This window comes from Felis catus, chromosome D3 (genome assembly GCF_018350175.1).
Source record: "Felis catus isolate Fca126 chromosome D3, F.catus_Fca126_mat1.0, whole genome shotgun sequence".
In the NCBI taxonomy this organism is placed as follows: domain Eukaryota; kingdom Metazoa; phylum Chordata; class Mammalia; order Carnivora; family Felidae; genus Felis; species Felis catus.
In genome coordinates, this window is record NC_058379.1 from 77,623,355 (window position 1) to 77,651,122 (window position 27,768).

General features: G+C 49.9%; 1 protein-coding gene across 2 annotated transcripts in view; it reads right to left on the reverse strand.

Annotated features, from left to right (window-relative positions):
- Positions 1-4,685: 4,685 nt before the first annotated feature.
- CPLX4 (complexin 4) overlaps positions 4,686-27,768 on the reverse strand; it is a 31,336-nt gene continuing 8,253 nt past the window's right edge. Inside the window, exons 3-4 of one of the 2 annotated variants that reach the window (XM_045042430.1) lie at positions 13,767-13,990; positions 4,686-4,706 (exon numbers count right to left, since the gene is read on the reverse strand). In XM_045042430.1, the coding sequence (XP_044898365.1) occupies positions 4,703-4,706; positions 13,767-13,990 (228 nt within the window). In that variant the 3' untranslated portion in view covers positions 4,686-4,702. Of the gene's footprint in view, positions 4,707-12,987; positions 13,991-27,768 lie in introns of those variants that run through there. The other variant, XM_003995229.5, reaches the window with a different exon arrangement.

Here is a 27,768-nt window from a genome sequence, read left to right on the forward strand (position 1 = left end):
ACTGATAACCTTGTCACCTCTCAAACCTGATGCCAGACCCGGCACGCCCGTCCGCCTTCGCCAAACTATTGGCAGGAAACGTGAACCCAAATGTTTTCCCAAGAATCTCAGGAACTCGAGATCCTTAATTCTTTTTCATTTCCCCAGTTTTATTGCGATATAATTGACGTACAGCGCTGTGTAAGTTTAAGGTGGCCAGTATCATGATGTGACTTACGTTTGTTGTGAAACGTTTGCCACAATAAGTTTAATTAGCATCCGTCGCCTCATACAGACACAAAATAGAGTTTCTTAAAATCTCCTCTGTGATGGGGGCTCCGATCTCCACGCAGGGGCGTCTCCCCCCACCCCCATGCCCACCGCTAGTTTATTTCTGCTTGCGTTCGGATGAGGGGTTACCGCCTCCCTTCCGAGGGTCCCCCACTGACGTGGGCCATGCCAGAACCTCAAAAGAAAAGAAAGGCCAGCCAGGCGCTGGCCTTGAGGAGTTTAACGTCCAGCCTGGGAGACAAGACAAAGGAAGAAACAAGGGAGAAAAAAAAACCCACCTATTTTCCAATCCTCACCTTTATTTTATTTTTTTAAGTTTATTTATGTAAGCAACCTCTATACCAACGGGAGCTGCTCGCTGGTCAGCCAGGCGCCCCCAAAGTCACAAAAGAACATGTGACTATATTAAGGAGCATGGAATGATGCATTGTCTGCGATGGGCATATGGGGTGGTCATTACACAAATCGCTCTATTTTTTTAGTAGGCCTATAAAAAGGTAAATTAAAATAGCAAGCAGGTGAGTTTGCAGTAGATAGAAATTGAGCTTCGGATTCAAGTGAGAAATTGTGGTTTAAGAGAAAGCTACATTAATGATAATTAATATGCACTTTATAGTTTCTGCACGATTCTTTATAGTTGTCAGAGCCTTTTCACGTTCTCCACATCACAGGATCCTCGAAACCAAGCGAGGTGAGGGGGACAAATATGTTTGCCCCGTTTTATATTATTTTATTATTAACAATATTTTTAAAATTTTTTTTCAACGTTTATTTATTTTTGGGACAGAGAGAGACAGAGCATGAACGGGCGAGGGGCAGAGAGAGAGGGAGACACAGAATCGGAAACAGGCTCCAGGCTCTGAGCCATCAGCCCAGAGCCTGATGCGGGGCTCGAACTCACGGACCGCGAGATCGTGACTGAAGTCGGACGCTTAACCGACTGCGCCACCCAGGCGCCCCTTAACAATATTTTTTAATGTTTATTTATTTTTGAGAGAGAGAGAGACAGAGTGCGAGTGGGGAAGGGGCAAAGTGAGAGGGAGACACAGGACCCAAAGCAGGCTCCAGGTTCTGAGCTGTCAGCACAGAGCCTGACACAGAACTCGAACCTACAAACCGAGAGACCATGACTGAAAGTCAGACACTTAAATCGACTGAACCATCCGGGTGCCCCCGTCCCCATTTTATAGAAGAGGAAACTGAGGCTCAACCTGATACAGCTGTTAAGCGGAGGGGTCAGGACTAGAACTCAGACCACCTGACTCTTTGTCCAGTGTTTTCTGCCTACAGCTCACTTGTAATACATGGTGGAGGGTGTGATGTTTATGAGAAGAATAAAAGCACATGTGAGCCCGCAGTCTCCATCTTTAATCCTTCCCGGAGACCGAATGCTGCATCTAAGAGGCTGAGATGGTGACGGCTTAGCCTCCCAGAGAAACGAAGTCAGAGACTGTGGACAGTGGCCTTTGGGCGCTGGTGTCCAGGACTAGCGAACAAATCCTTGAAAGGTTCCCACCACAGTCCAGGCAAAGCCTGCCCCTGGGGCCCTCAGGCTTTCTAGGCTGTCCAAGGCAGTGTTCTCCTAACAGCCTGGTGGCACCCCACAATGTCCCACAGGCCAATTACATAGACCGGGTGACTGAGGTTCTGATGCCTTGGTGACCAGAGGACAGCCACAGGGATAGGAGATTGGTGTTTGCCGGTTCCTCTATGACCAAGAATCCTTTTTTATGTAAACTTCCCCAATATTAAATTGATTTCTATAATCGCTGCTAAACAAAGATTGGCAGTGTTTTCTTAAGCTTCTGCCCACACGCTAAGGGGCTTATAGCCTTGTTTTCCAAAGTTAATTCTATCTGGGACTGCCCAGCTCCCCCGAATAGGTCCAGGTGAGGTTAACTTTTATTTACTGTTTATTTCAGAGTCTTGAGAGAAAAGCAGAAAAGACTTCAAGAGCCAGGACTTCGGAGAAACAGGGCAAAGCAGGACAAGGGGAACTTGGGGCTTCCTTTGTGCAGGACATAAAGAGCTAGTCAATACCCTTGTGGGCACGATGGAGGAGTACTCCAAGCAATCAGCCGGGGGTCATTGTTAGGGGCTAATCTACATGTGTATTTCCCAAGAACTCGATTAGGGAAGATGAATGGACTCGGCCATGTCCCTAATTCTTCTAGCATGAAGCAGCATTTTTTCCAGCAGTTAGGCCCGCTTAAAATCAGCCCAACTTCAGCAAAAGTAAGGAGCCTGCCTTCTGAACTCCACCTCTGTTTAATTCATTAATTCATTAGGTGGATCAAAGAAAAATCCCTCCTCCCAGCCCGCATGGGCTTACGCACAGATAAAGCCCCTTTAAACTTGGCGTGGCCCAGAGAAACATTTCCAGAAGTGAGGAGAGTGAGGGTGGTCGGGGGCTTGGGAGGGTCTTCAGAGTGGGAGGTTCCGGGTGATGTGGGAAGGACAATATCGAACAATAATTGGAGGAGGAGGGGGGAGATTTTGAGGAGAAAGGGAATGGGGACAGGCCAGCGGGAAGACAATGAAAGCTAAATGTAACCAGCAATTATGGGAAGTTGCAGGCCAAAGTGACTCCTTTATCTTGGATGCATGCGCGGGGACCCATGTCTGGAAGCATTCTAGGCGGACTGCCTCCCCCAAAACACTCTTTCGAGCAATGCACATTTGAGGAGTGAGTTCCCTGGGCACTGGGTGAGCAGGTGGCCTGTGCGCACGGCGAGCTAATGGCATTGGACCATAGCCTCTAGTAATTTCACCTTGAAGCGATGTTTGAGGTTGCACTTCATAAAGTGCATGAAACCACCTCTATCATCTGAATACTGACTGTTCCCTTAGTGGATGTATTTTTATCCTGGAATAATTCCACTTGTCTTGGACCACACTGGAGGACCACCTCCTCTGCTAGCTCATACACGGTCTTTCAGGGAAGGCAACTTCACTTTAGTTGTAGCCCAAACTCATATAAACATGAAACACACACACACACACACACACACACACACACACACACACACACTGAAATTCAACACTGAATTCACACACACACTGAAATTCAACAAATTATATACATATATATGAAATTCACTGAAATTCAACACTGAATTCACACACACTGAAATTCAACAAATTATATACATATATATGAAATTCACTGAAATTCAACACTGAATTCACACACACACTGAAATTCAACAAATTATATACATATATATGAAATTCACTGAAATTCAACACTGAATTCACACACACACTGAAATTCAACAAATTATATACATATATATGAAATTCACTGAAATTCAACACTGAATTCACACACACACTGAAATTCAACAAATTATATACATATATATATGAAATTCACTGAAATTCAACACTGAATTCACACACACACTGAAATTCAACAAATTATATACATATATATGAAATTCACTGAAATTCAACACTGAATTCACACACACACTGAAATTCAACAAATTATATACATATATATGAAATTCACTGAAATTCAACACTGAATTCACACACACACTGAAATTCAACAAATTATATACATATATATGAAATTCACTGAAATTCAACACTGAATTCACACACACACTGAAATTCAACAAATTATATACATATATATGACAAATCATATATATATATATATATATATATATATAACAGTTATTATTTTTTGAATACTATATGCCTGTGGGCACTCTTCTGAGTACTTTATGTGGATTACCTAATTAGTCCTCACAATAACCCTATGAGGTAGACAATATTATTATTTCCATTTTATAGGCAAGGCGTCTGAAATACAGGTTAAATCACTCGCCAAGTTTGCACAACTGGTTTCGGGTGGAATCAGGACGTAGGCGTTTTTTCAGTAACGTGCCCATCTAACCACCTCCCAATATGGTCAGCTTAGATGACATGCGTTGTGAATTTTCCCGTGGCTATAAGAGAACTAGCAGATAAAAAAAAAGAACACTTGGTAGTCAGAGGATATAGGAACGTTGCGGTTCAGGGTTTGGAGGACGTGTGAGTGAAAAAGTTGTGATGGGCAATTTACAATTTATTTGGTCAATTATAATGATGACAGGTATGCTAAAAAAAAAATTAAAGGATACCGCTCAACTTCTCACGGTTGTCCCATAAAGCTGGGGAAATTTTCGCTCCGTTTCCAGAGTTCCAACTCACTCCCAGTGTTTAATGTAAAAATATATTTGTAAGCATCAACCCCTGTGCCATTTACTTTGTCTGCCTTTGATGTCGTGGATTCTCCGCTATGCTATACTGTACGTTGTATGTCATGGGCACAGGACACAAGCTGCTGAAAATTGTGGAGAAGACAATCACCCAACTCTCTCTTCAGCTCGGTGCTGGTTCCTCTCTCACTGCCAAATCTTCTACTCAGTGAAATAGTTTCCTACCTGAAGCACAACAGAAGGAAAGTCAGGAAAATGTTCTTAGAGATGCTTGTCGGAAAACCCATCTTTCCAAGTAGACAACCAATAATGACTATCGTTGGACACTTTTATCACATCGGCACGGATGATAAACACATCCCATACGTCAGTTTACCACTCAGTGTGGCACTCTGAATATTTTCTACGATCTTCAGACTGAATTGAAGCAAATGTTGATAGAAGGATCCTGCGGCGAATAATAACTCCCTCATATACTTGTAGCTAAAAGACACATACCAACGAAACGACGGGCATCATCTAGGCATTTCTGGCTGAACTGAGATGGGCAGACGGTAACAGACATGTAACCCAATCGCAAGGTGAAACCAAGGGGCAGCTGGGAGCTGCTGAGTTTCCCGGGGGTAACAGGCTGTTTGAAAGACTTCCTTTTGTGAAGGAACAGAGACCACAGCTCTCTGGAGATCATCCGTTAATTAGCAAGAAGGCTGTCCTTTACCCTTTCTGTTGTTTCCCAATCACGATATTTTTAGGAACACCAGCACTTAAGATTAGTTTCTGATTTAGTTTTCTCGTATTTCAGAAGATCGTATGTTTCAGACTTAGGAGGAAAAACTCAGTGATTACCTTGTCTGCCCTCCCAGTCCTCGCCCCAAACTTTCCTTTGGAGATGTGGAAATCAGGGCCTAGAGACGGGAAGTGATCTGCCCATGATGAGACAGAAAGGCTGTGGCAAGGCTTGGACTGGGGGCCAGTCTCCAGACTCCCTGACCCTCTGTGACTCTCCGGCACGCTAAGCTCTCAGGATCCCGCACCTGGAAGTCCCACACTTACAGTCGAGTGAGCCCGCGCATGAATCCTGGAGGAGCGTGCTTAGTGAACAAACGCGATGAAGTTACTTTTCATACTACTCCCTAATCACTTGCCAACCCAACTGCCTCGGCCTGGGTCCTCAGTTTCCTTTTGCAGCTGATGCTAATCCAAGTAGCCTCTACGTAAGAGAGAGAAAAAAATTCCCTTGGCAATAGATTTGCAGGCCATTTGGGCAAACAACTGTCCACTGGTGTGCTAGCCTCAGGCTCCAGTGGCTTGTGAGAGCAGATGATTAGTATTCCCTCCCAGCTCTGAGTTCACTGATGTCATATTAGTGGCTTGAAATGAGTCATAGTGGGAATATTTTCACCACAGAAATTGGCAAACGCTGAAAATCCAGGCGTTCTCCCTCTTCCCCCAGCCCCCATTAGTGGGTTCAAAATATTCGCTCACATACCAATGTTCTTACTTCATTAAAGAGCGAAGAAGTCAGAGAGTATTATTATGATTAAAGCTAATGTATGATCTATTGGGTAAGAGATGTCCACCTTTCTTGCCAGCAAAATGGAACATCTGCATCATTATCTCAGAATATGTAAATAAGAGAGGGAAACTTGGATTTCTGCCGGAGAAATGGGCTTTTCTGGAGTTGTTAGGCGCAAAGCTATATTAGGATAATTCCTCTTTATACTTGTTTTCTAATTAAACTAATTGAATTCAGAGTGTCTAGGGGAAGCACAGAGACATTTATCTCAAGGGGATGATGGTCTTGAAACCCATCAATCCTCTTTAGAGTGCTAAGAAGGCAAATCCAAGGATGCCCATTCTGCAGCAGCCTTAACCTGCGCACTCAGTTTGGCCATCTCCGGGATTCTCCTCCCCTCTTCTTTTTGAAAGGACAGTTTATCAGGAAGGCAATTCTGATTTCATTTTCACAGCACCCTATGAGGTCAAGACTCCCCCCTTCCCCACTTCTTACGTGACACCTCTCATAGAACACTTCTGGCCACTCTCCTGTCTGTTCCAACTTGCTCACGGAACGACAGTCGCATGGGTCTTTGCCTCCTCTTGAAATTCTCCAAGCCCCCTTCCTGCCCCAGGACCCTTGCACTGACTATTCTCGCTGTCTGAAATATTCTCCCCCAAATGTTCACATGGCCCTTCTTGTCATTTTATTTTTGCTCATAGCACCTTCCACTCTCCAAAACTATCTTATTTATTATCTGCTTAGTTGTTCGTTACCAGTCTCCCCTCGTTAGAAATGTAAGCTGCGGGAGACTAGGGACCTCGTCTGTTGGATCCCTAGCATTTGCACACGTGCGACACATGGCGGTGGTTGATTTAATGAAGAGCAGCAAGGAACTAGATTTTACAGATGAGGAAACAGGTTAAGAAACTTGTCTGATTGCACCCAGCTATTAATTGGCACAAGTAGATATTTCTGCACGTTCCGAGGATCAGTCATCGGAAACTTTTTGAAAGAGTAATTATTTCCCAGGTGTTTGGGAAACGTCAGACTGCTTTGCTTTCCTTCCTAAATAGCCAGCAGAGACCATTTGATCGCTTTCAAAAGTCAGTTCAGGCCACTCCAGTCTTGTTAGCATCAGCGCGGCCTGGGGTTTCCTCCCCTGTCTTTGATGTGAGTGTTCATCGAATGAGGAGACAGGCTCCATGCAAGGCCACAGCCACCGCAGCCACCAGGCTCAGGCCCACCCCAACCCCACCCCCGGCTTCTCTGTTAGCGGGGTGCCCCATCCTAAGGATGCCATTCTTTTTCCAAAGTGGCTCCTGCAATGGTCCCGCGGACTATTAGCTGTGCTCTACAGCCCCCCGCAACGTCATAGACATTTGTTTGCAAATTTTTATTGTACTTTCTCCTCTGACCCCTTAAGCCTTAAAAATGCTGATCTTATATATCCTGACCAATCTAATTAGCCCCTTTGAACCACCAGATGCTTTCCATAGGGTTTTCAAGACGCTCCCCGGAAGTGTGTTCATTCAGCTGTCGGGAACTTACCGCACTTACTAAAGGACATGTGCATTGTCACTCAGAGGAATGAGCTTTAAAGAAAGACAACTGGGAGATCTTTAAAGTTTTCTGGAATGACTTGAGAAAGCAAGCAAGCATCACGTTGCGCGTGTACGCTATCTTTCTACAGCTCTAGGAATTTGACACCATCGAAGAATGAGGTCTTCAGTTTATAGACGGGGTTGACAACACAGTTTTTCCAGGAGAGCAGCAGTTTAGAGTAGGGTAAAGAAGCTGAACTCGGATACCCGCGCACTTAGCATACTTGCAATGCTGCTTTTGGTTAGGTTTGAACTTCTTCCGTGATACAAGTTTTTTACTTTTTATTATTTTTAATTTTTAAAACATGTTTATTTGAGAAAGAGAGCGGGCTGGGGAGGGGGAGAGAGAGAGAGAGAGAGAGAGAGAGAGATTGAGAGAGAGAGAGAATCACAAGCAGGCTCCGTGCTATCAGTGCAAAGCCCAACCCGGGGCTCGATCCCCATGAACCATGATGTCTTGACCCAAGCCGAAATCCAGAGTGGGAGGCTTAACAGACTGAGCCACTCAGGCAGCCCTGCGTCCGTTTCATTTTTATTGCTTGGTGTTTCATTGTATGTTTCATTCAACTCATGTATTGCTTGGTGTTTCATTCATTCTGTGGTTGTGTGTCCATCCCCCTGATGAGGGACACCTGGGCTGATTCTACATTCTTGGACACATCTTTTTGAGGACGTGTGCTTTCAAATCCTAAGGGTGAAATGCTAAGTCAGAGGGTAGTGTAGTTGCTTAGTCTGTTACTCGCATATGAAACTGACAGAACTTTTCCCCAAACTGGTTGTGCTATTTTGCATTCTCTCCAGCGGCACAGGAGAGCTCCGACTGCCCCACATCCTCGCCAACACTTGTCAGTTTTTAAAATGGTAAACAATCGGGGCGCCTGGGTGACTCAGTCGGTTGGGTGTCTGACTCCGGCTCCGGGCATGATCTCGTGGTCCGTGAGTTCGAGCCCCGCGTCGGGCTCTGTGCTGACAGCTCAGAGCCTGGAGCCTGCTTTGCATTCTGTGTCTCCCTCTCTTTCTGCCCCTCCGTCATGTTCTCTCTCTCTCTCTCTCTCACTCAAAAATAAATAAATGAACGTTTAAAAACTTTTTAAACGTTACACAATCTAGTGGGTCTGTGGTAGTATGTCGTTTTGAAATTGCTTTTAATTTTCATTTCCCTGACAATTACACCGAGCACCTTTTCATATGCTTCCCTTGTTAGATATCTGCTCACATCTTTTCTTTCTTTATGTATTTGTTTTTGACAATTTTTACTATTGAGCGGTGAAAGTTTTAAATGTATATTTACGTAAATTCTAGACATGTATTTGTACCTGGCAAAAGACTGGAATTTGGGATATATATATATATAAATTTATATATATTTTTTGTGAATAGGATTTTGAGAATTATTTGTTTCTTCAGTAAACAGGGGGTTATTCTATTCATCTGGTGTCAGGATTTGTAAGTGTATTTTCTTCCGAGAATTTGTCAAGTTCAAACTGAGACCACTGAGTCGTCAAATGTTTGGGCAGGTAGTTCTCTAGAACACTCCCTTATTAAAATGTTAACATCTGTAGGAATCTGCAGGTGTATGCCGTGTTTTGGTTTTGATGTTGATAATTTGTGTTCTTTCCTTCTTTTCTCGAGTGATCTGTCTAGCACCTATCAATTTTGTTGATCCCCTTAAAGAACTCACTTTTGGGCTTTCTTAAAAAAAATAATCGTCTGCTTTCCTTGCTTTATTTCATTGATTTGTGCTGTAGTTAGCGTTTCCTCCCTTCTACTTACTCTGCTGTGTTATGTTTTCACGAAGAGTATCTTGGGTTGTTTGTTCAACCTTCAGCAAACTTGGCTAGATGCAAACCCCAGACTGTTTCCCCTAGGTGGGCAGGAATAGAATTCTTAGTTCAGTTGTTTGACCTTAACTGGGCTGCCTGGAGTCTGCTAATGCACGCACAAATCGGGGATTAGCCAGGATCTTGAATAGACTTTACATACAGAATTAGGACCATCCTCCCATGATGCTTCTGTCCCTTCTAGGAATTGCTCCTTCACTTTATGGCTACTGCGGGTCACCCCAGATTCTGCCGGCTTTTTGAGGCAATACAGTTGCAGGTTTTCAGAGTCTGAGGGGTCTTCCCTGGCTCCACCATAGTCTGCCTTCCGGATGAAACCGGTAAACAAAGGAAAACTCACTGGCGCTTTTTCCTTCTTCCAAGTGTAGAGTCAATTCCCTTCCAGTGTGGCCCCGCTCTCGGCTGCTCTCCGGTGCCTTCAGGCTGTTGTTTCTTTGTATTTGGTCAAGAGTTTAAAGTTGTTATCTGCAGGGGGGGTTAATCCACGAGGAGCTAATCCTTCGTTATCACAAGCTGCAAGCACACAGTTTGTTCCTTTTTAATCTCACTCCTCTCCCTGTCTCTCTGATGGCTCTGTTTGTAAGAAGAGGTGGTTTGGCCAGATTTCTAGCTTCAGGAGGGGCACTGAAGTGCTTCTAGAGCTCACAAACTGGATTACTTGGTCCCCGAATAACCAAGATTGCTATGTCAATATTTTTTTCAAAAGAACACCTATTTCCTTCTGCTATACGGGTGTCTGACTAATTGAGGACTGGAGTAATTCTACACAAAATTGGGAAGTCCATTGAATTTGTCTTCTTGGAATTCATTCTTCAGCCCTTCTCCCAAGGGGTCATTACAGTCCCTTCTACCTGGCTAGACATGCTCCCTGGGCCTCTAGACTTTTCTTCATGGACAGCCCTCTAGGTGTCTGACTCTTCTCCCTTCTAGAACCTACCAAAAGCCTCTCTCCCCTCTTTACCCCTGGGGCCTGTTGTCTCTTTGCTCAGCTGGAGTTAGTAAAGGGACAGAAACCTAGTTCTGTGACAGAAACAATGGGCTAATGTGCTCTCTTTCACGAGGAAGACAGATCGTTGAGACTGACCACCCTGAAGCCATAGAGTAAATCGCAGAAGGTAAAGTAATCCAGCCTCTTCATTTTCACTATTGAGAAAATGAATTTCCAGGGAAGATAAATGACTTGTTCGAGGTCACACACTAGCAGGATTGGAACTCGAATCTTACTTCTCGACTACCAGTTGGCACCAAGGAATGGCTGCGAGCATCGAGTCCGGTGGCCGCAGAGGGTAGAAGGTGACAGAGTCCGTTTTGTGCACGGCTGGCTTCAGTCGTGGACAGTGACCGAGCAGGATTACCTGGTGGGTTAACAGTGTCAACGCCGTGTGGTGTGAGTTGATGAAAAGAACCAAAGATGTCTTAACCTGGAAGAAAGAAAACTGAGGGGGGACATCATCAAAGGCCCCGAGTGGGGATTCAGGCATATTTGTGCAGCTCTGTACAACAGAACCTTGACAACTGGGTCCAAGATGGCGGCCAATTTCATCGTAAGACAAGGAAGGGTTTTCTAACAATTAAGAGTGTCCACAAATGGAAGGGTTAGTGGCTGAATTCTCTTGGGGAGGTAGGCAGTAAATTCTGTACACTGGAGCTTCCAGATAAGACTCAGTTTGGGCTTTAGGGAAGAGGCTCCGTTGTTCCTTTACTTATGGGAGTTTAGAACAGATTCCCTCCTAGTCCTTTACAATTATTGGATTCTCTGGTGACAGGAGACCCTTTGGTGACCATCACAAGGCACAGATACCACCTACATCTAGAGGGGGAAAAGGCCGTCCGAACGCGCCAACACAGGCCCTCCCAGCCCCCACCCCATACGTATGTGGTCTGCATTTTAAGTTTATTTGTTTACTTTGAGAGAAAGAGTGAGAGTGGGGGAGTGGCAGAGAGAGAGAGGAGAGAGAGCTCCACACTGTCAGCGTAGAGCCTGAGGCTAGGCTTAAACTCACAAACTGTGAGATCGTGACCTGGGCCAAAATCAAGAGTCAGACGCTTCAACGACTAAGTCACCCAGGCACCCCTGTGGTTTGTATTTTTCTTTTTACGGAATCAGACAACCACGGTGGAGTCTTCTAGTGGTTACGCAGCTCCGCTGAGACACGCACGGGAGGGCACTAGAGCAATTTTGATGGTCAAGGTGAAATGCCAATTTAGCGATTTCCCTGTCGGCATTGGCTGCATTTTACGAGAAAGCAGAATGGTCTTCTGTGCCCCTCTGTAGCTAGTCTGTGGACTGATTTGGCAACCACAATGAAGCAGATAAACACAGGGCCACATGCGTCACTCGTCCGTCTCACTCACTCCATGAGTTATGGGGCGAAGTCGGGCCCTGGACTGAAAACACATTTTATCCATTATCTTGGAGCTTTACAAATGGTGAATATTTTAAAGTTTCTGCTATAACACAAATCACAACTCACATGCCAGTGCTGATGAACGACAAGCATGGTTTTGTTTCGTTTTGAGGGAGAGAGAAAAAGAGAGAGCCAGCGGGGAAGGGCGCTGAGGGAGAGGGAGAGAGAGCATCTCAAGCAGGCACCACGCCCAGCCGGGAGCCCCCTGCGGGGCTCGAACTCACGATGCCGCGGCCTGAATTTGTGCCCCCTCAAAATGCACATGCTGAATTCTAACCTCCAAGGTGATATTGTTAGTGGGGTCTTTGAGAGGTGATTAGGTCATGAGCAGAGCCCCCCCCAAATGGGATTAGTGTTGTTATAAAAGAGAACCCACAGACCTCCCTTGCCCCTTTCATAGCGTGAGGATAAAATGAGAATTCTAGGATCTAGAAAAGGGTCCTCATCTGTCTCCCAGCCTCCAGAACTATGAGAAACAAACGTGGTTTTGTTTTTTGTTTTTTGTTTTTTTGGCTTATAAGTCACCCAATCTATAGTATTATTGCAGCAGCCAGGATGGACTATGACAGTGGACTTCAAGACTAATCAACCTCCAACATTGCACCAGTGTTCTCCCAGGGACTTTCAAGAGGGGCTAAACTTTGCCAAGGATCATAGGTCCTGAAACCCTAATGCCTTGTTTTATTTGCATATTTCTGTGACATGAAACTTTGTCTTCCACAGCACGTTCAGGAGCTCCGGTTATAGAAGAGGTTAGTCCCTAACTTTGTGGTCCTAGTTCCCCTTCCCTCTGGTGGAGCAGTTCCTCTTGATAGACGCTGTCTTTGAGCATTATTTCTTCAATGAACGGATTCCTTGAAAGGCTAGTATTTTGTTTTGGTTTGGTTGGCTTTAGTTAAAGAGCGCTAAGTGTTTCCGAGGTAAATATTCTAAGTCTTTCGAGCACTTCCCTTTGAAAGGGAGCAAGCGTTAAGAGAAAGGAACCCGTGTACGCCCTGGAAGACTGTGGCACAGCATGACAGCATGATTTGTTGGAAGCTAGTCTGTGGGGGAGGGATGGGAGTGACAGGAGAGGAAGACGAAGGAGGAGACTCAGGGGAGGCAAGAAAAAAGAGGACACACACACACACACACACACACACACACACAGATTGATTGAATGTCTCAAGGCTCTTTATTCATCCACCACTTTGTTCCCATGACATCACCAAGTTCAGGCAAAGGGTGATGATGGCGAACGTGGAAATAGCCACAGCCTTCCCAGTTGCCCCCCTGCCTCTCACGTCACCCCCTCAAGTCCATTCTTCACGTGGCCTCTAGAATGATGCAAAGGGCTGGTGAAGTCTATTCTCCACCTTCCTGTCTCATTTCGTCCCTGCCACTGCCCCTTGGCCTTGAAGTGTCCAAAGGCCAAAGTCGATGGGGAGCATCAACAGTGTCCGGCTGCCCGGGAGTGAGAGGTTACGAGGTCTTTGCTTGCTCCTGAGCCTGAAGCCTGGGATCCCAGGGGGCTCCCTGACCTCCCACATCTTTTCCCAAGGGGCCTGGAGCCATGCTAGTGGTGGGAGAGGGCGAGACCCTCCCCTCTAAGAAAGGAAAGAGGAGAGGAAGTACCATTTGCGTTGTTTCCTCCTGGCTGTCCCAAAGACCTTTAAGCAGATCTGTGTCCGGCGCCGCTCACGGATGAAACGTCACCCTGGGCCACACTTCATAACTTAAAAGGAAAGTATGTTCCCTCCTGGAAGGTGCTAGCTAAGCGCTCTACAGGGAACATTCAGAACATCGGGTTTTTCTCTATGGGTCTGTGGAGGGTGTATCGACATGGATTTTTCTGTGTTCGCTACACGTAAGTATATGTTCTCGAAACGCTCCATAGGACACTGGTCACCGCCCCCTCGACCCGGGTCCCTCCCGTCCCCTGCCTCGCCCCTTACATCACAGAACACTTCTGCTCTGCTGTCTGCTTCATTTCCGTGAAGGTGGCCTGGGCTTTTTCTTTTATGGTGTCCAAGTCCATGTTCTGGAGATTCTGGAGCTGCCCGAGAATAGAATCCTTGTCCTCTTCCTCCTCCTGGTCTTCGTCTACCATTTTCCGGAGATCTTCGGGCAAATCCACGTCATCTCCAGCCATCTGGATTTGGTTCTCATCCATCTCACTCTGTGCAAAAAACACAAACGCGGGGCTCGAGAAACCAGGCGGAAGCAACCGCACCACCGAACGAACAGTAAAAGCAGCAGGAAGACCCTCCGCTGGGGATGAATGACGCGAATGGCACGCTCAGCTGTGTCTCCGCGGAGCCTGGGCTCCGTAGCAATCGTGGGGGCTGGGGGGGGAGGGGGGGGCCTGGTCGCCGCGCCCCTCCCTCTTTCGCTGCACCTTGGGCCGATCACGCGTCCCACAGCAGCGGTCCCCGGGCCCCGCAGCATCAGCATCATCTAGGAACCTGTTAGAAAGCCAAACTCTGGGGTCCCGCCCCAGACCCCACCGAATCAGGAGCTCGTGGGTGGAGCCCAGCCTTGCGGGTTTTAAGAAGCCCTCCTTGTCCTGCGGTGCCAGCAAAGCCGGGGAATCACAGACCGACTCGTAGACTCTGCCTCGGGGCGGCTTTGCGAGCTTAAGCAGTCTGTGACTCAGTGGCCCTGGCTGTTCCCACCCTGGAGGATGGGGGCTGGGCTCACCGCGGCCTGACCCGGCTCCGTCACCGTAGCAACTTCTGCTTGACCTTTGACCCTTCCCTCTCTTTTGCTAGGCACAGAATCATGTCAAATTCAACCCCCCCCCCCTTCGCACCCGGAAGTACGTCTGCCACATAGCCCTTGGTTATTAAGTGAATCGGCTGTGTCACGGCCGGTACTCACATCCCATTGTGCTAACTGCGACCGTCACAGTTTGCCTTACATGGTTCCTTTTGTGACTCCACGAGGGGCCGTTCCGCAGCGACGTATAGTGCGTGCCCCCCCCCCCCCCCGTCGTAGACATTCCTTTACCCCTTTGGCTGTGGGGCCTTTGTGTCTTAAGTAGAGAGAAAAATCCAAAGAAGAAGTTTCCCTGGGAAAGGTGAGGGTACTTTCTATGCCCAGAGGGCTGTATCCGATGATTTCTGAGATCAGGTTGTAACAGGAGGCACACAGGGCGCCAGGGGCCCAGAAGATTACAGAGCATTAGAAAAGCAAAGGATGGGAAAGAGCTCAGCGGACTTTGGGGCTCTCCCACCTTGTCGGGCGGTGACCAAAGAGCATGCAAATTCACACAAAGATGAAATGATCGCTTAGGCCTTTTTTTTTTAAAGGATGTATCTCTTTATTTGAGAGAGAGAGCGAGACAGCGTGAGCAAGTGGGGGAGGGGCAGAGAAAGAGGGAGGGAGAGAGTCCCAAGCGGGCTCTGCACCGTCGGTGGGTAGAGCCCGATGGGGGGCTCGAACTCACGAACCGCAAGATTGTGACCCGAGCCAACCTCAAGAGTCAGCCGCTTCACTGAGCCACCCAGGCGCCCCAGGAACGCTTAGTCTTCATCAGACCTCACCGATGTGATTTTAGAAAGATTTTGACACCTGCAGCTCTCCCGGGTGGCGTGAAGGTCCACACCTGCAGGAGACTATGAATTCCCCTCGCCTGGGTGCTGAGAATAAACGACTGTAAACAGACATCGGTTGTCTCCGGGTACAAAGAGCGAGCCAGAGCGAGGTGTATGCTCTGTGCTCCAACGGTAAAGTGGATTTCCCGGGCCTTCTCCAGCTCTAGGGCCCCGTGGCTCCCTCCGAGTTCCTTCTTCTGGTTGGGTCTCTGGGCAGAGAGACGGCAAGCCGGGTTTGCAGAGACGCTTGAGAGGCCGACTTGGGGTGCAGAAAGGACGTGCCCTTTGGGGGTACACCCTGAGGGCCTCTGGGAAGAGCCGCTCTCGGCCGCAGCCTCCCAAGGGCGAGAAGCCTCTCCCTGCACTTGGCCAGGCCTTGGCCCCTCAAAGCGCTTTAATGGATTAATTAGTTCCTCGTCAAACTGTTGTGGGGATTAATTAGTTAGTTAATCCGCAGGGGCTCCCAGCCAGTCCTCCATTTCTATTTATTTTTTATTTACCTACTCTAGAAGTTGCCTTTCTTGCCAATTACCCTCTGGGCGTTTTTTTTGCGGGGAGGAGAGGAAAGGCAGGACTTCAGCCTGGCCGTTCTCAGTTCGTGGAAATGCACGACCTCTCCCGTCTCTTACGCACCCCGAAATAAAATAGGGTGATTTGAAAAGGCTTTCCTGGGAATGCTGGCACGCCCCGCCCCTCTGGTTGGGCATGAGATCTCTGCGGATGTCACCAGAGTCAAAACTGGCTGGAGAAGCCGCTGTGGCCTGGAGGGACAGGTAGCTAGAGGGGGGACAGGGACAGGTAGCTAGAGGGACCAAAGCGGGGTGGGCTGGCCAGTGGGTGCTCAGAGAGCCGGCCCGTGCATGAGGGCGGTGTTCCCTGCCTTACTTTCACCCGGCGACTTCGTCATGCTGCCTCGGGGCGGGGGGGGGGGGGGAAGCTTTGGAACAGATTTTCCTTCAGGGAGGACTTTCAGGTTTATTCTCTCTTCATTCCTCTTGCCTGGGGCAGGCGGAGCAGTGGCGTTCGACTTTGCCTCACAACTCACAGAGGGGCTCTTGATTGGCACCTTCTACCAAAACGTTTCTCAAAAGTGGGGTCTCCAGGCCAGCAGCCTCGGCAGCTCCCCGGACCTTGTTAGAAATGTACATCCCCTGGGGCGCCTGGGTGGCTCAGTCGGTTAAGCATCGGACTTCGGCTCATGATCTCGCGGTGCGTGAGTTCGAGCCCCGCATTGGGCTCTCTGCTGTCAGCACAGAGCCCACTTCGGATCCTCTGTCCCCCTGTCTCTGCACCTCCCAAACTTGCTCGCTCGCTCTCTCTCAAAAATAAATAACCATTGAAAAAAAGAGAGAAAGAAATGCACATCTCAAGCCTCACCCAGACCTGCTGTGGGGGCGGGCCCAGCAATCTTCAACTTAGCAATTGCCCTCCCAGTGATTCTGGTGCATTGCTTAAGTTGAAGAACTCTCCTTCCCTTGAAGATAGGACTGTGACTCACTCATCTACACGTCTCAGAACCTAGCAGAGTGTCTGGCATGTAGACACAGACAGTAAATGTTTATTGAATGATTCAAGGAGCCTGTGGTCAGGGACTACAACAGCGTTAACAATCCTTAAACGCACAGGTCTGCCTTGCCGTAAAGAGCTCTGTTTTCATAGCTGCTGACTGGCCTTTCCGGTCCGTTGGGCCAGTGTGCCGGGAGGTCCACTGTTGGCTTGAGGATCAGATTGCCTGAGCGTGAGGGTTACCACCACCACTTATAGGCTGTGTGACCTTGGGCACCTTACACAACCTCTCTGAGCTTTAACTTTCTTACCTGTAAATTGGGATTCTGTTATTTGCCTTAGAATTGTAGAGGATTAATGAGATGACATCTGAATTATTAAGCAGTCGACCGGGGGTGGCTGTTCATAAACAGGATAACTCCCAGGGGTGGGCTGCAGATTCGCATCGGATAACCGTGACTCCTGCCTATGGCGGTCAGCCTTATCAGAGCCCTTGTTCTCTTCGCACCTTCCCTCTGGCCTAGAAATGCCCCCCCCCCCCCTTCCACAGTCACGTTCCTGGAAGGCTGGGCCTATTTGTTTCCCTTTCTGCACGATGTCTTCCGTTCTGGGAAAAAGCTGCCGGGCTTCGTCACCCTTTGCCAGACCCATGGGGATGTTTGTGGGAGCCGGCGGATGAGCACTGAAAGAGGTTCCAGGCTCCCGACCAGCCCTCCGTTCCCCCCATCCCTGGCTCCGTCCCTCCCTGGGAACCTTGTGCCATCAGGTTCCCAGTACTGGACCTCCTCATCAGGCTTAGCAGGACCCAGCCCAGGAGCTCACTGCTCTCCGGGGCACAGGCCTGGTGAAGGGGCCTGAGAGGATCCAGAATACATTTAGGCCGGGAATGGGGGTCCCGGGCAGCCCGAGTGTGGTCTAAAAGAGGGCCGTGGGCTCTGGGCGGGCCTCTTTGGCCCTAGAGACTTTTCACCCCATGTGAAAGAATGAAGTCCAAGGGACAGAGGGGAGCCCTCTAAAGCATGGCGCCCAAGGCCGGTGGCTCCGATTGTCCAGTCTAAAGGGAGTATTCGGTGTCGTCAACGGCTACCGTCACCATCCTTCTAGAAGGACAATGCTATTGACCGTCTATTAGCGGCACGGTTGCTTCAGGTGACGATTCCAGCGCTGGGATTGATTTCCTTGGGTAATCGACTAAGGGTAGGACAACCAGGTGGGGCCGGCAGGGGCTAGAGGACAAAACGAAGCCCTTGGGAACCAAGCCTGGGCCCCAGCCTCATTAGTGCTGGGTCCTAACCACGTGAGCTGGCCCCAGACCTAGGACAGGCCAAGGGCGAGGGTCCTGTGTGTGAAAAGGGGTCTCCTGTGGCAGAATGACACGATTCCCCCCACCGCGGCCACCTATGGCAGTGAAAGACCTGGCTTCGAGTTCCTGCTTTGTCACTTGCCGGCCCCATGACCTTTCACAAGTCACCTTACCGCTTCCGATGCCCGGGGGAAGGGCCCTAGAGGATTACTGAGCAGATCGAAGGAGACGTGCCGTGACACGGTCCCCTAAGCTTTCAAAGCCCTGGACGAGGGCGGCCGTGGTTATCAATATTTTTGAGAAAAAGGACAGTTTGCTCTCACAATCCCTGCTGAAAGGGTCCCCACGATAAAGAAGGCACGGACAGTGACGCAGAGCGGGGAGAGTATCGGCCCTGGAGAGAAAGATCCGGGCCAGAGCAAGCTAAGAAGAATAAATGAAATTTATACGGCGGCCCCTGTGCGGCCTTGTCTGCTGGCCTAATGAACCTCCCTGGTGACGGGGCCTTGTCTGTAATCCAGGCAACGAATGGCTTCCACAGACTTTCTGCTGCCCACTGACAAATCAGCCTGGGGAGACCAGGGATATTTTGACACATCAAGGAAAGACAGTAACGCCTCCGCACACCCCCAGATGCAAGTGATAGACGGGATGAATCAGCTCCAGGCAGGGAAGGAGGCTGAGCCTGAGAACCACAGTGTGAACGAGTGAGCGAGCGAGTGAGTGAGTGAACCAGCCGACCGTTAGGGGCCAGACAAACTATACTCCCAGAGGTTCTCAGAGGTCTTCTCATTTCTAGAAATCTTATCAATTTGGGATATCGTTTAATGCAGTTAAAAGCTAATTATTTTTATGCCGGCTGGCCAGAAGCAGTTTTAATCTCTTGGTTTTTAACCAGATTTATAATCTTAATTGCCAGCGCTGAATGCCCCGTTATTTAAATAGCCCCACACCCTGTGACTGATTTCTGACCTTTCCCTGAAGGCTCAGCACCACCCTGGATTCACGCTGCGCCCTAGATTTTGACAAACTGGCCTTCACCTTGTACCAAACTGGAGATACGTTGACAAACGATCGTATCTTCAACAGTTAACCGTCAAAAAGCTGAGCGTTCACCACATTTTTCCAATCTAGTCAATCAGGGGCGCCTGGGTGGCTCAGTTGGTTAAGGGTCTGACTGTTGATTTTTGGCTCCCGTCATGATCTCACGGTTTGTGAGTTCGAGCCCCACGTCCAGCTGTGTGCTGGCCGTGTAGAGCCTGCCTGGGATTCATTCTCTCTGCCCCTCCTCCACTCACTTTCTCTCTCTCTCTCTCTCTCTCTCAAAATAAATAAATAAACATTAAAAAATAATCTAGTCAATCAAACCTGGGTGTATAGCAAATACCTGTTTGATTCTAGCCAGGTTTTATTTTGGTTTCGGTTTGCTTCTTTCTCTTTGGTCTACACAATTCCAAACAGCTAAGATTAATGGATTTCTTTGTCGAGTTGATCTAACACTAGATATTTCCATCTCTGTGAGGACCACTGGCTGCCAGTCTTTACAAACCTCCTCTTACTGGCCTAGGTATGAGTAGAGGGGCTGTACTGGCTTCTAGGCAAGGAGACAGCCACCCCTCGTTCCTGTCCTGCCGGAACCTGAGACCCTGGGGGAGCGGGGAATAGATTAAAGAGCACAGCCAGTCCACAAACACCTCCATGGAAAATTAAAGTGACCATGGCCTGCTTTGCCAAAGGTAAAGGGGTATTCGGGCCGGACCAGGAGGGAGGGAGGCGTGAGGCCCGGGGGGCCAGACTCTAGCAGACCCACTCACTCATCCTTGTTCTGAGCATTTGCCGCTGAAGGTCAGAGCCAAGTGTATGTTCTATCCCTTAGAACAGTGGTTCTCAACCCTTCCTGGGCCCCTGAATCCCGTGTGACGCCTAGAAAAATGGCTAGCACCCACCCCCAGAGGATTGGCTCCAATGGTCCGTGGCAGGGGCTTTGACGATATCATTTGTTAAATAATTTTTTTAAATGCTTATTTTTGAGAGAGAGACAGAGTGCGAGTGGGGGAGGGGCAGAGAGAGAGGAAGACACAGGAGCAGGCTCGGAAGCAGGCTCCAGGGCTCCGAGCTGTCAGCACAGAGCCCGACGCGGGGCTGGAACCCACGAACCGAGAGATCATGACCTGAGCTGAAGTCAGATGTTTAACTGACCGAGCCACCCAGGTACTTCTAGGCGATATCATTTTTAAAACGTTTACCAGGGGCGCCTGGGTGGCGCAGTCGGTTAAGCGTCCGACTTCAGCCGGGTCACGATCTCGCGGTCCGTGGGTTCGAGCCCCGCGTCAGGCTCTGGGCTGATGGCTCAGAGCCTGGAGCCTGTTTCCGATTCTGTGTCTCCCTCTCTCTCTGCCCCTCCCCCGTTCATGCTCTGTCTCTCTCTGTCCCAAAAATAAATAAAACGTTTACCGGGTGATTCTCGTATCTGAGCAGCGTGGGGGATCTTGTCTGGGGTTTGCTAGCTGCTACGTCCGTTGCACCAACATCTTCCCTCCTCAGCCACTTGCACAGAGGGTGTGGATCTGACTTCTTCGGTCGAAAGTGTGCACACATATGGGACCCATACAGAATGGGAATTTCTAGACACCAACTGTGTGCATCTTCCACTTCTATCCCTTACAAGGGCATTGCCGAGGGGCTCAAGGACCTCCTGAAGGTCACCATCCAAGTCTCTCATTTTACAGAGGAGGAAACTGAGGTCCGGAGGGATAAAGAAACTTGCAGAAATGTCATTCAGCTGGTTAGGGCTTAGCAGCCTGCACTGCTGTGGCCGGTGGGGTCACATCGGCCTGGGGTCTTATCTTGCTTCGCCATTTATAGGCTGTGTGACCTTGGGAAACCCCTCTTCCTCTCCGCCCACCGCCCTCCCCACCAGGGCTCCCATCCGTGAAGGGGAAATAACATCTACCTCCCTTACAGGGGTGGGGGCTGTCAGGATCACTGGAGAATGCCGGCATGGCAGAGTGGGGTGTCCCACATTGCCGCTGTACCCATGTCCCCTGGCTCTTTCTCGCCTTCCCCATGTCCCCGCAAGACATTCAGTCCATGGCTCTTTCAAGGGCAAGAGTAGACGGAGCAAACTGAGCTGGGACAGGATGGGGAGGAGAAGGAAGGGAGGGCCCCTGGCCGGCCTCGATGGCCTCCAGCCCCGCCCCCAGAAACAGCTGCTGGGGAAGGGGGGGGGGTGGTTTCCGTGTCTCAGACCCTGCTGGGCAGCCCAAGGGCTCCGGATCTGGAGGAGGCAGACAAAGGAAGGTCCACAGAATCCTCTCTTTTTTTAAGAGGCAAATTTTAAATTCCGTTCCAAGGGAGCCTCCAACGTGACATTAGTCTAAAGACAACTCCACCGATAGATTTTCTCCTATCTTCACCTTTATTCAAAATGAATGATGCCCTGAATAGAGCAGACCAACACCAGGTGTAACCAAATCATATAGCTCAGCAGGGGGCACAACATTATTTTTCAATGACTAACCTAGATTGACAATTCCGTTAATAGGATTAGGGTTCATTGTGGAACTGTTTTCTCTTATTAATTTGGCTTGACTTACATATACATTTTGAATTGGCTAGGGAGAGGGGCGCATTTGTTTTTAGAAAGCATCGTGTGGCTTTCTTTCAAACGCGTTACTTCCTCTCTTTGCAGACGTGGGGCATTTGAATTATAAGACAGACTTTGTACTTTATACGGTTAGAATGTCTAACCCAGACTTGTTCTTTTCAGGAATTTTATTTTTAATGTAACTCTTACAGCAGATAAATTCTTTCTGCTGTTTTCGATACTTGGTTCTCTGTATTTTTTCCCCCCTTGTTCCCAATAACATCCGACATTCGGCAAACATTTCGTGTGTGTAGGTGTGTGTGCACGCGCACGCGTGCACAATTTCTACACGGCAGGCACCGTGCGAGGCGCTGCAGACAGAGACGAACAGCTCAGCCCCTTTGTTAAAGGGCACACAGTCCAGCAGGGGAGACTACCCAGGGTGGTAAGATCGCGTAAGAGACGTGCACTCGGGGATGATGGGAGCGCGACAGGAAGGGCAGTGGGGAGAAGAGGGTCACAGAAGTTTCTAGAAGAAGTGGCACTAAGACCAAAGTCTTACACGGGAAGGAAAGGGGTCGTGGAGAGCAGAGTGGAGGGAGCAAAGCAGGAGGAAAGTCCAGTCCGAGCAGGGAGTTGCAAGAGACGAGACTGGAAAGACAGGAGCCACTTAATGGCCTACAGGACAAGGGATTGGGACTTGATTCTCGGAAGTTAGGATAAGGCTTTTTTTTTTTTTAACCAGGGGAGAAACAGGGTCAGATCTGCATCTTGGAAACCTCACTCTGCCATTTTGAGGGGAAGGGCCACTGGTGAGCTGTTGTAGTAAGAGAGGTGAGAAATGCTGGGGCGCCTGGGTGGTTCAGTCGGTTGAGCGTCCGACTCTTGGTTTTGGCTCAGGTCGTGGTCTGGCGGTTGGTGGGTTTGAGCCTCGCATCGGGCTCAGTGCTGACAGAGTGGAGCCTGCTTGGGATTCTCTGTCTCCCCCCCCCTCTCTCTCTCTCTCTGCCCCTCTCCCACTTATGCTGTCTCTCCGAGGGTCTCAAAATACAAAGAAAGAAGAAAAGAAAGGACGAGGCCTGCCCTTGGGGATGAGCTGAACCTGGGGAATTGGCTGGAAGTGGGGGGCGGGGGGTGGCGAGGGGGGCGTCGGTGGAGATGGGGCCTCCAGGAGGAGCAGCTCTGGGGGAGAGCTGGCTGGTCTGTTCTGGATATGAGCCACGGGCAGACGCGGCAGTGAAATGTAGAGACAAGAGGTAGGCTACAGGAATGGCTTTGAGAGTCGTCCCACACAGACAGCTGGTAGCTGAAGGCCACAGCAAGACGCCGTCCCCTGGCCAGAGTGTGCAGATTCAGTGGGAAAAAGAGCAGACCTGGAATCTTCCAAAACTGGGGGGGCGGGGGGGGGGCGGCAGACAGGGGAAGGCTAAGCCACGAAGAAGACACAGGAGACACAGTTGCAGCGCAAGGCCTGGAAGCTGAGGAGAGAGAGGGCTTCCGGAGGAAGCGCTGGCCGAGGCAGCAGGAAGGGAGGAGAAACGCAGAGGTGTCCCGAGAAAACGGTAGAGCCGCCTGCTGCGTCCAGACGGGCTACCCAGCATCCGAAGGAGGAAGGTTTCAGCGGAGCTGAGGGAACCAGTGACTCGGGGAAGGTACCTAGAAAGGACTGTTTGCTCAGCAGGTGCTAGCTGCTTGTTTTCCTTGGGAGAGATTTGCCCTTCTTTCTAAAGGAGAGACAGCAGACATGGAAAGAGGACACCCCCTGAAGATACAGGACAGGGGGTGATCAGCCAAGCGAGACCCAAACCTAACGGGAGCATCATGGATTCCTGTGGGCGCCAGGAGTCCTCGGGGTACCTGTGATTTGAAAGCCGGAGGACGTGTCTACAGAGTGCACATGCGGGCAGTTTCTTTTTTTTTTTTTTTTTTTTTAATTTTTTTTTCAACGTTTTTATTTATTTTTGGGACAGAGAGAGACAGAGCATGAACGGGGGAGGGGCAGAGAGAGAGGGAGACACAGAATCGGAAACAGGCTCCAGGCTCCGAGCCATCAGCCCAGAGCCTGACGCGGGGCTTGAACCCCCGGATGGTGAGATCGTGACCTGGCTGAAGTCGGATGCTTAACCGACTGCGCCACCCAGGCGCTCCATTGGGCAGTTTCTTATGAATACCTCGGATTCCTGCAGTTTGATCACTGCACTTATTTGCTTCTGTGATTCCTGCAATCATCGTCCAGGGCGCCGGGGTGGCTCAGTGGGTTAAGCGTCCGACTTCGGCTCAGGTCACGATCTCACATCTCATGAGATCGAGCCCCGCGTCGGGCTCTGTGCTGACAGCTCGGAGCCTGGAGGCTGCTTTGGATCCTGTGCCTCCCTCTCTCTCTCTCTGCCCCCTGTCCCACTCACTCTCTGTCCCTCTCTCTGAGAAATAAATAAACATTAAAAAAGTAATAATAATAAAAGGGGTCGTCCCAAGACCCGGGCGCAATAAATGGCATTGTCATTAGCAGTGACCGATGAGCTGGGAGAGGAGGCTTTTTACTGTGCCCTGGGGGGCTGGGCCCACATTCCTCCTTTTCCCAGTCCACATTTCCTCCCCCCACCAGTCAGCAACCAGTGAAACTCTTTCACGGGAAACGCCAGCCAAATAGTTGCTTTAGAAAATACGGTTCTAATTCCAAAATGTGACATAGTTATCCTCATTAGATCTGACAGCTCCCGGGAAGACATTTTCCTCAAATCTGCTCTCCGTTGGGCCTTGGTGAGGGGAAGGGCCCAGAACCGCCTCCTGCTGGCTGTGTGACTCCTGTGCCGGTGACCCTGGGGAATTGTGAATGAGGCACCCAGGGGGCATCCCTCGTTAGCTGGAAGACCTAGTGAATGTATCCAGCTCCCCGTGGACCGCTAATACCATTAGAATGGCTGCTTACCCAATATGGACTTTATAAGACAACACGGGGCTTAGCAGTTTGCAGCTCGAGGGGAGGGAAAGGTTGTTATTAGGAGCTCAGGAAGGTCCTGGTGCCTCTTGCTTTCTGGCCAGCACTGCTTTCTTGTTGGACGGTTGTGTTCGTTCTCAAGGCCACCCTCCCGGGCAGAGATACGGTTTCGAGACGGTGGAGGGAGCATGGGACACAGAGAGCACTGGGTAGAAGAATCAGGAGGCTGGAGGTCTGTGTGGCACAGTAAGAGGTGTGACCTTGGGCAAGTCCCTTGATTCAAATGAGCTTTATGATTATGCAGCGACACGGGCTTTTTCAGATATGTGAAAAATAAGTTTAATGAACATAGAAATACCATGCAGACACTGGGGTCAAGGAGCCGAGTACCAGGGGCGGTCCAGGAGCCCACACCTGCTCCAGAAGGAGAGCTTGGACAGGCGGGAGGTGTCCCACACCCGGAGGTTATGGCTGATTGTTACCAACAGTGAGTAAAATCCTACAATTGGTAGGATTTGTCCTTACCAATGTCTTTTGATGACCTTTTTTTTACAGTCGCCATGCCCTGCCTTCCATCCCCAGGACTCGTAACTGGGAAGTCTGTACCCTTTGACCACCCTCACCCATTTCGCCCCACCCCCACCTCCGCCCACCTCTGGCAACCACCAATCTCTTCTCTGTATGAGTTCTTCTTCTTTTTTTTTTTTTTAGTTTTATTAAAAAAGTTTTTTTTAATGTTCATTCATTTTTCAGAGAGACAGAGACAGGCAGAGCGTGAGTGGGGGAGGGGCAGAGAGAGAGGGAGACACAGAATCCGAAGCAGGCTCCAGGCTCCCAGCTGTCAGCACAGAGCCCGACGCGGGGCTCGAACTCATGAACTGCGAGATCATGACCTGACTGAGTCACTCAGGCGCCCTCGAGTTCTTCTTTTTTTAAAAGATTCCACATACAAGTGAGATCATACAGTACTGTCTTTGTCTGACTTATTTCACTTAGGATAACACCCTCCAGGCCTATCTAGGTGGTTGTAAATGGAAAGATTTCCATTTTTTAGAGCTGAATGATATATATGTACACACACACACACACACAGCAAGATGGCTGGTTTTAATTCAGTACTCGGATAAGTAATTAATTAAGTGAAGTAATCAAGATGCCAAGCCCCGCGAAGAGGATGTACATAACGATTACGGGGTCTGTTGCCCCGTCTCTAGCCTGGCAGCTCCCGGCCGGGCCTCCCCTGCGGCTCCAAGGGTGTGGCGCTGGCCACCGGCCCCTCATTCCTTTCCCTGGGTCACTGGACACACTGCCGTGGCCTGGAGCTTTCCCAATCACAGCGATGCCCGGGGGCACCGCCGGAGGTTCCAGAGCCTCCTTGCTCCTCATGGGAACATCCAGGAGATAAAGACCTGAAACTTCAAGCCCCATTATGGTTTTGGGTGGCATTCTAAAGGTTCCAGGAGTCCTTCTGCACAATCATGGAACACCTAAGAGTTACATCCAGCTCCAAATATGGAGCAGCCCGGGCCCCTCCAGATAAGTTGGCCTGGTCCGGTAGGAGAATCCAAGCGTGGCTTTCAAGGCCCAGGGAAGGACTGCCCCCCACAGTGGTCATTCCCCCCGACGTCAGGGCTGAATATTCCAATTCCTTCTCCTCGCCCTCAGTCACTGGCATTTCAAAACGCCTCTCCATCCTGCTGACCGTGGAGACGGCTAACACCAGTTTGTCTTCTGGCTCTCTGTCCTGGCGCACCACGGGAGGATCCCGCTGCTCGGACACTCCCCTCCCCGCCTGTCCCCACACGGGGCCCCTCACGGGCGCTTGCCACCTCCTGTTTTGTGACAGCTGCTCCTTGGAGAGCCCACCAGGCCCTTCCACGGGCGCCAGCACAGCAACCGCTTCACAATACAATGCACAATCTGGTCCTTAGCAGCAACCGAATAGATTCCCCCCGCCCCCCCCCAAAAAAAGTTCACGTCCATATATGTATTTCTGTCCCCCACCGCCAGAGTCCCTGCTACAACCCACAGACCGCGCGGAAGAACTGATCAGAGCGGCGGGGCCGGTCCCTGCGGCTGCGCGCGCGCTGAGTTAGGGACACCAGGGGGCGCGCGGGGCCCGGCTCCTGTCACCATAGGCTTGGCCGCTCTGCACGGACAGGAAGCTGCCGGCCAGGGGCTGATCTCAGCCTGGCAAACGCGTCTGTCCCCCAGCGCATCCTTCTAACCCTGGGCAGGGGATCGGGTCCAGAAGGCCCGCTGCGCCCCGAGCCCGGATGGGGCGGGTGCGAGGGGAACGTGTGACCTGTAACAGCCACGGGGAGACGGAGGGGGTGTCCAAGGGTGGGGCTGGACTTCACGGGGTAAGGTGCCGCACCGACGTGGGGGCGTTTGTCACACCTGGCGACAACGGGACAAAGCGGAAGAGGACAGCGGCGGGGTTGTATGATACACTTTCTATTGATTACTATTTTATGGGCAGTGTAATTGGGTTGGAATTTCCACGTGCTGTGTGAAAAGCTATTTCTTTGGATTGTATTTGGAATTTAGTAGCGGCTCCCAGGTCCCGGGTGAAGCCATCTCAGACGACCCAGGAGGGGGAGAGGCCGGGTGTGTGCCGGGCTTTGGGTGGGATTCACTGAACTCCTGAGCAGTACAGGCCGCCCCCAAAGCCTTCACGCAGGTTTAAGCCACAAAACTGCGCTTAAACTTTGGGGACACCTCGAACGCTGAGAGTAGCGATCGCAGAGACCTTGGGGGGCCAGAGGGAGCTGTGCTCAAACCCTTTGGTAAGGCACGCTTTTTCGTGGCTGAGAGGCCGACGTTCCCATCCCGGTTCGGTCGGTCAGTAGCTGTGGGTTTTTTGCCAAGCAACCTGACCCCCCCGGGGGCTGCAGTTCCCTCATGTCTAAAAAGAGACAGTGACATTAGATTCTTAGGTGAGCTCCAAGGTCTTTCTCGGGGTCGAAGAACAAAAATCAGGTGGGGTCTCACACGCATTATACATTTGAAGCAGCTATGGGAAAGG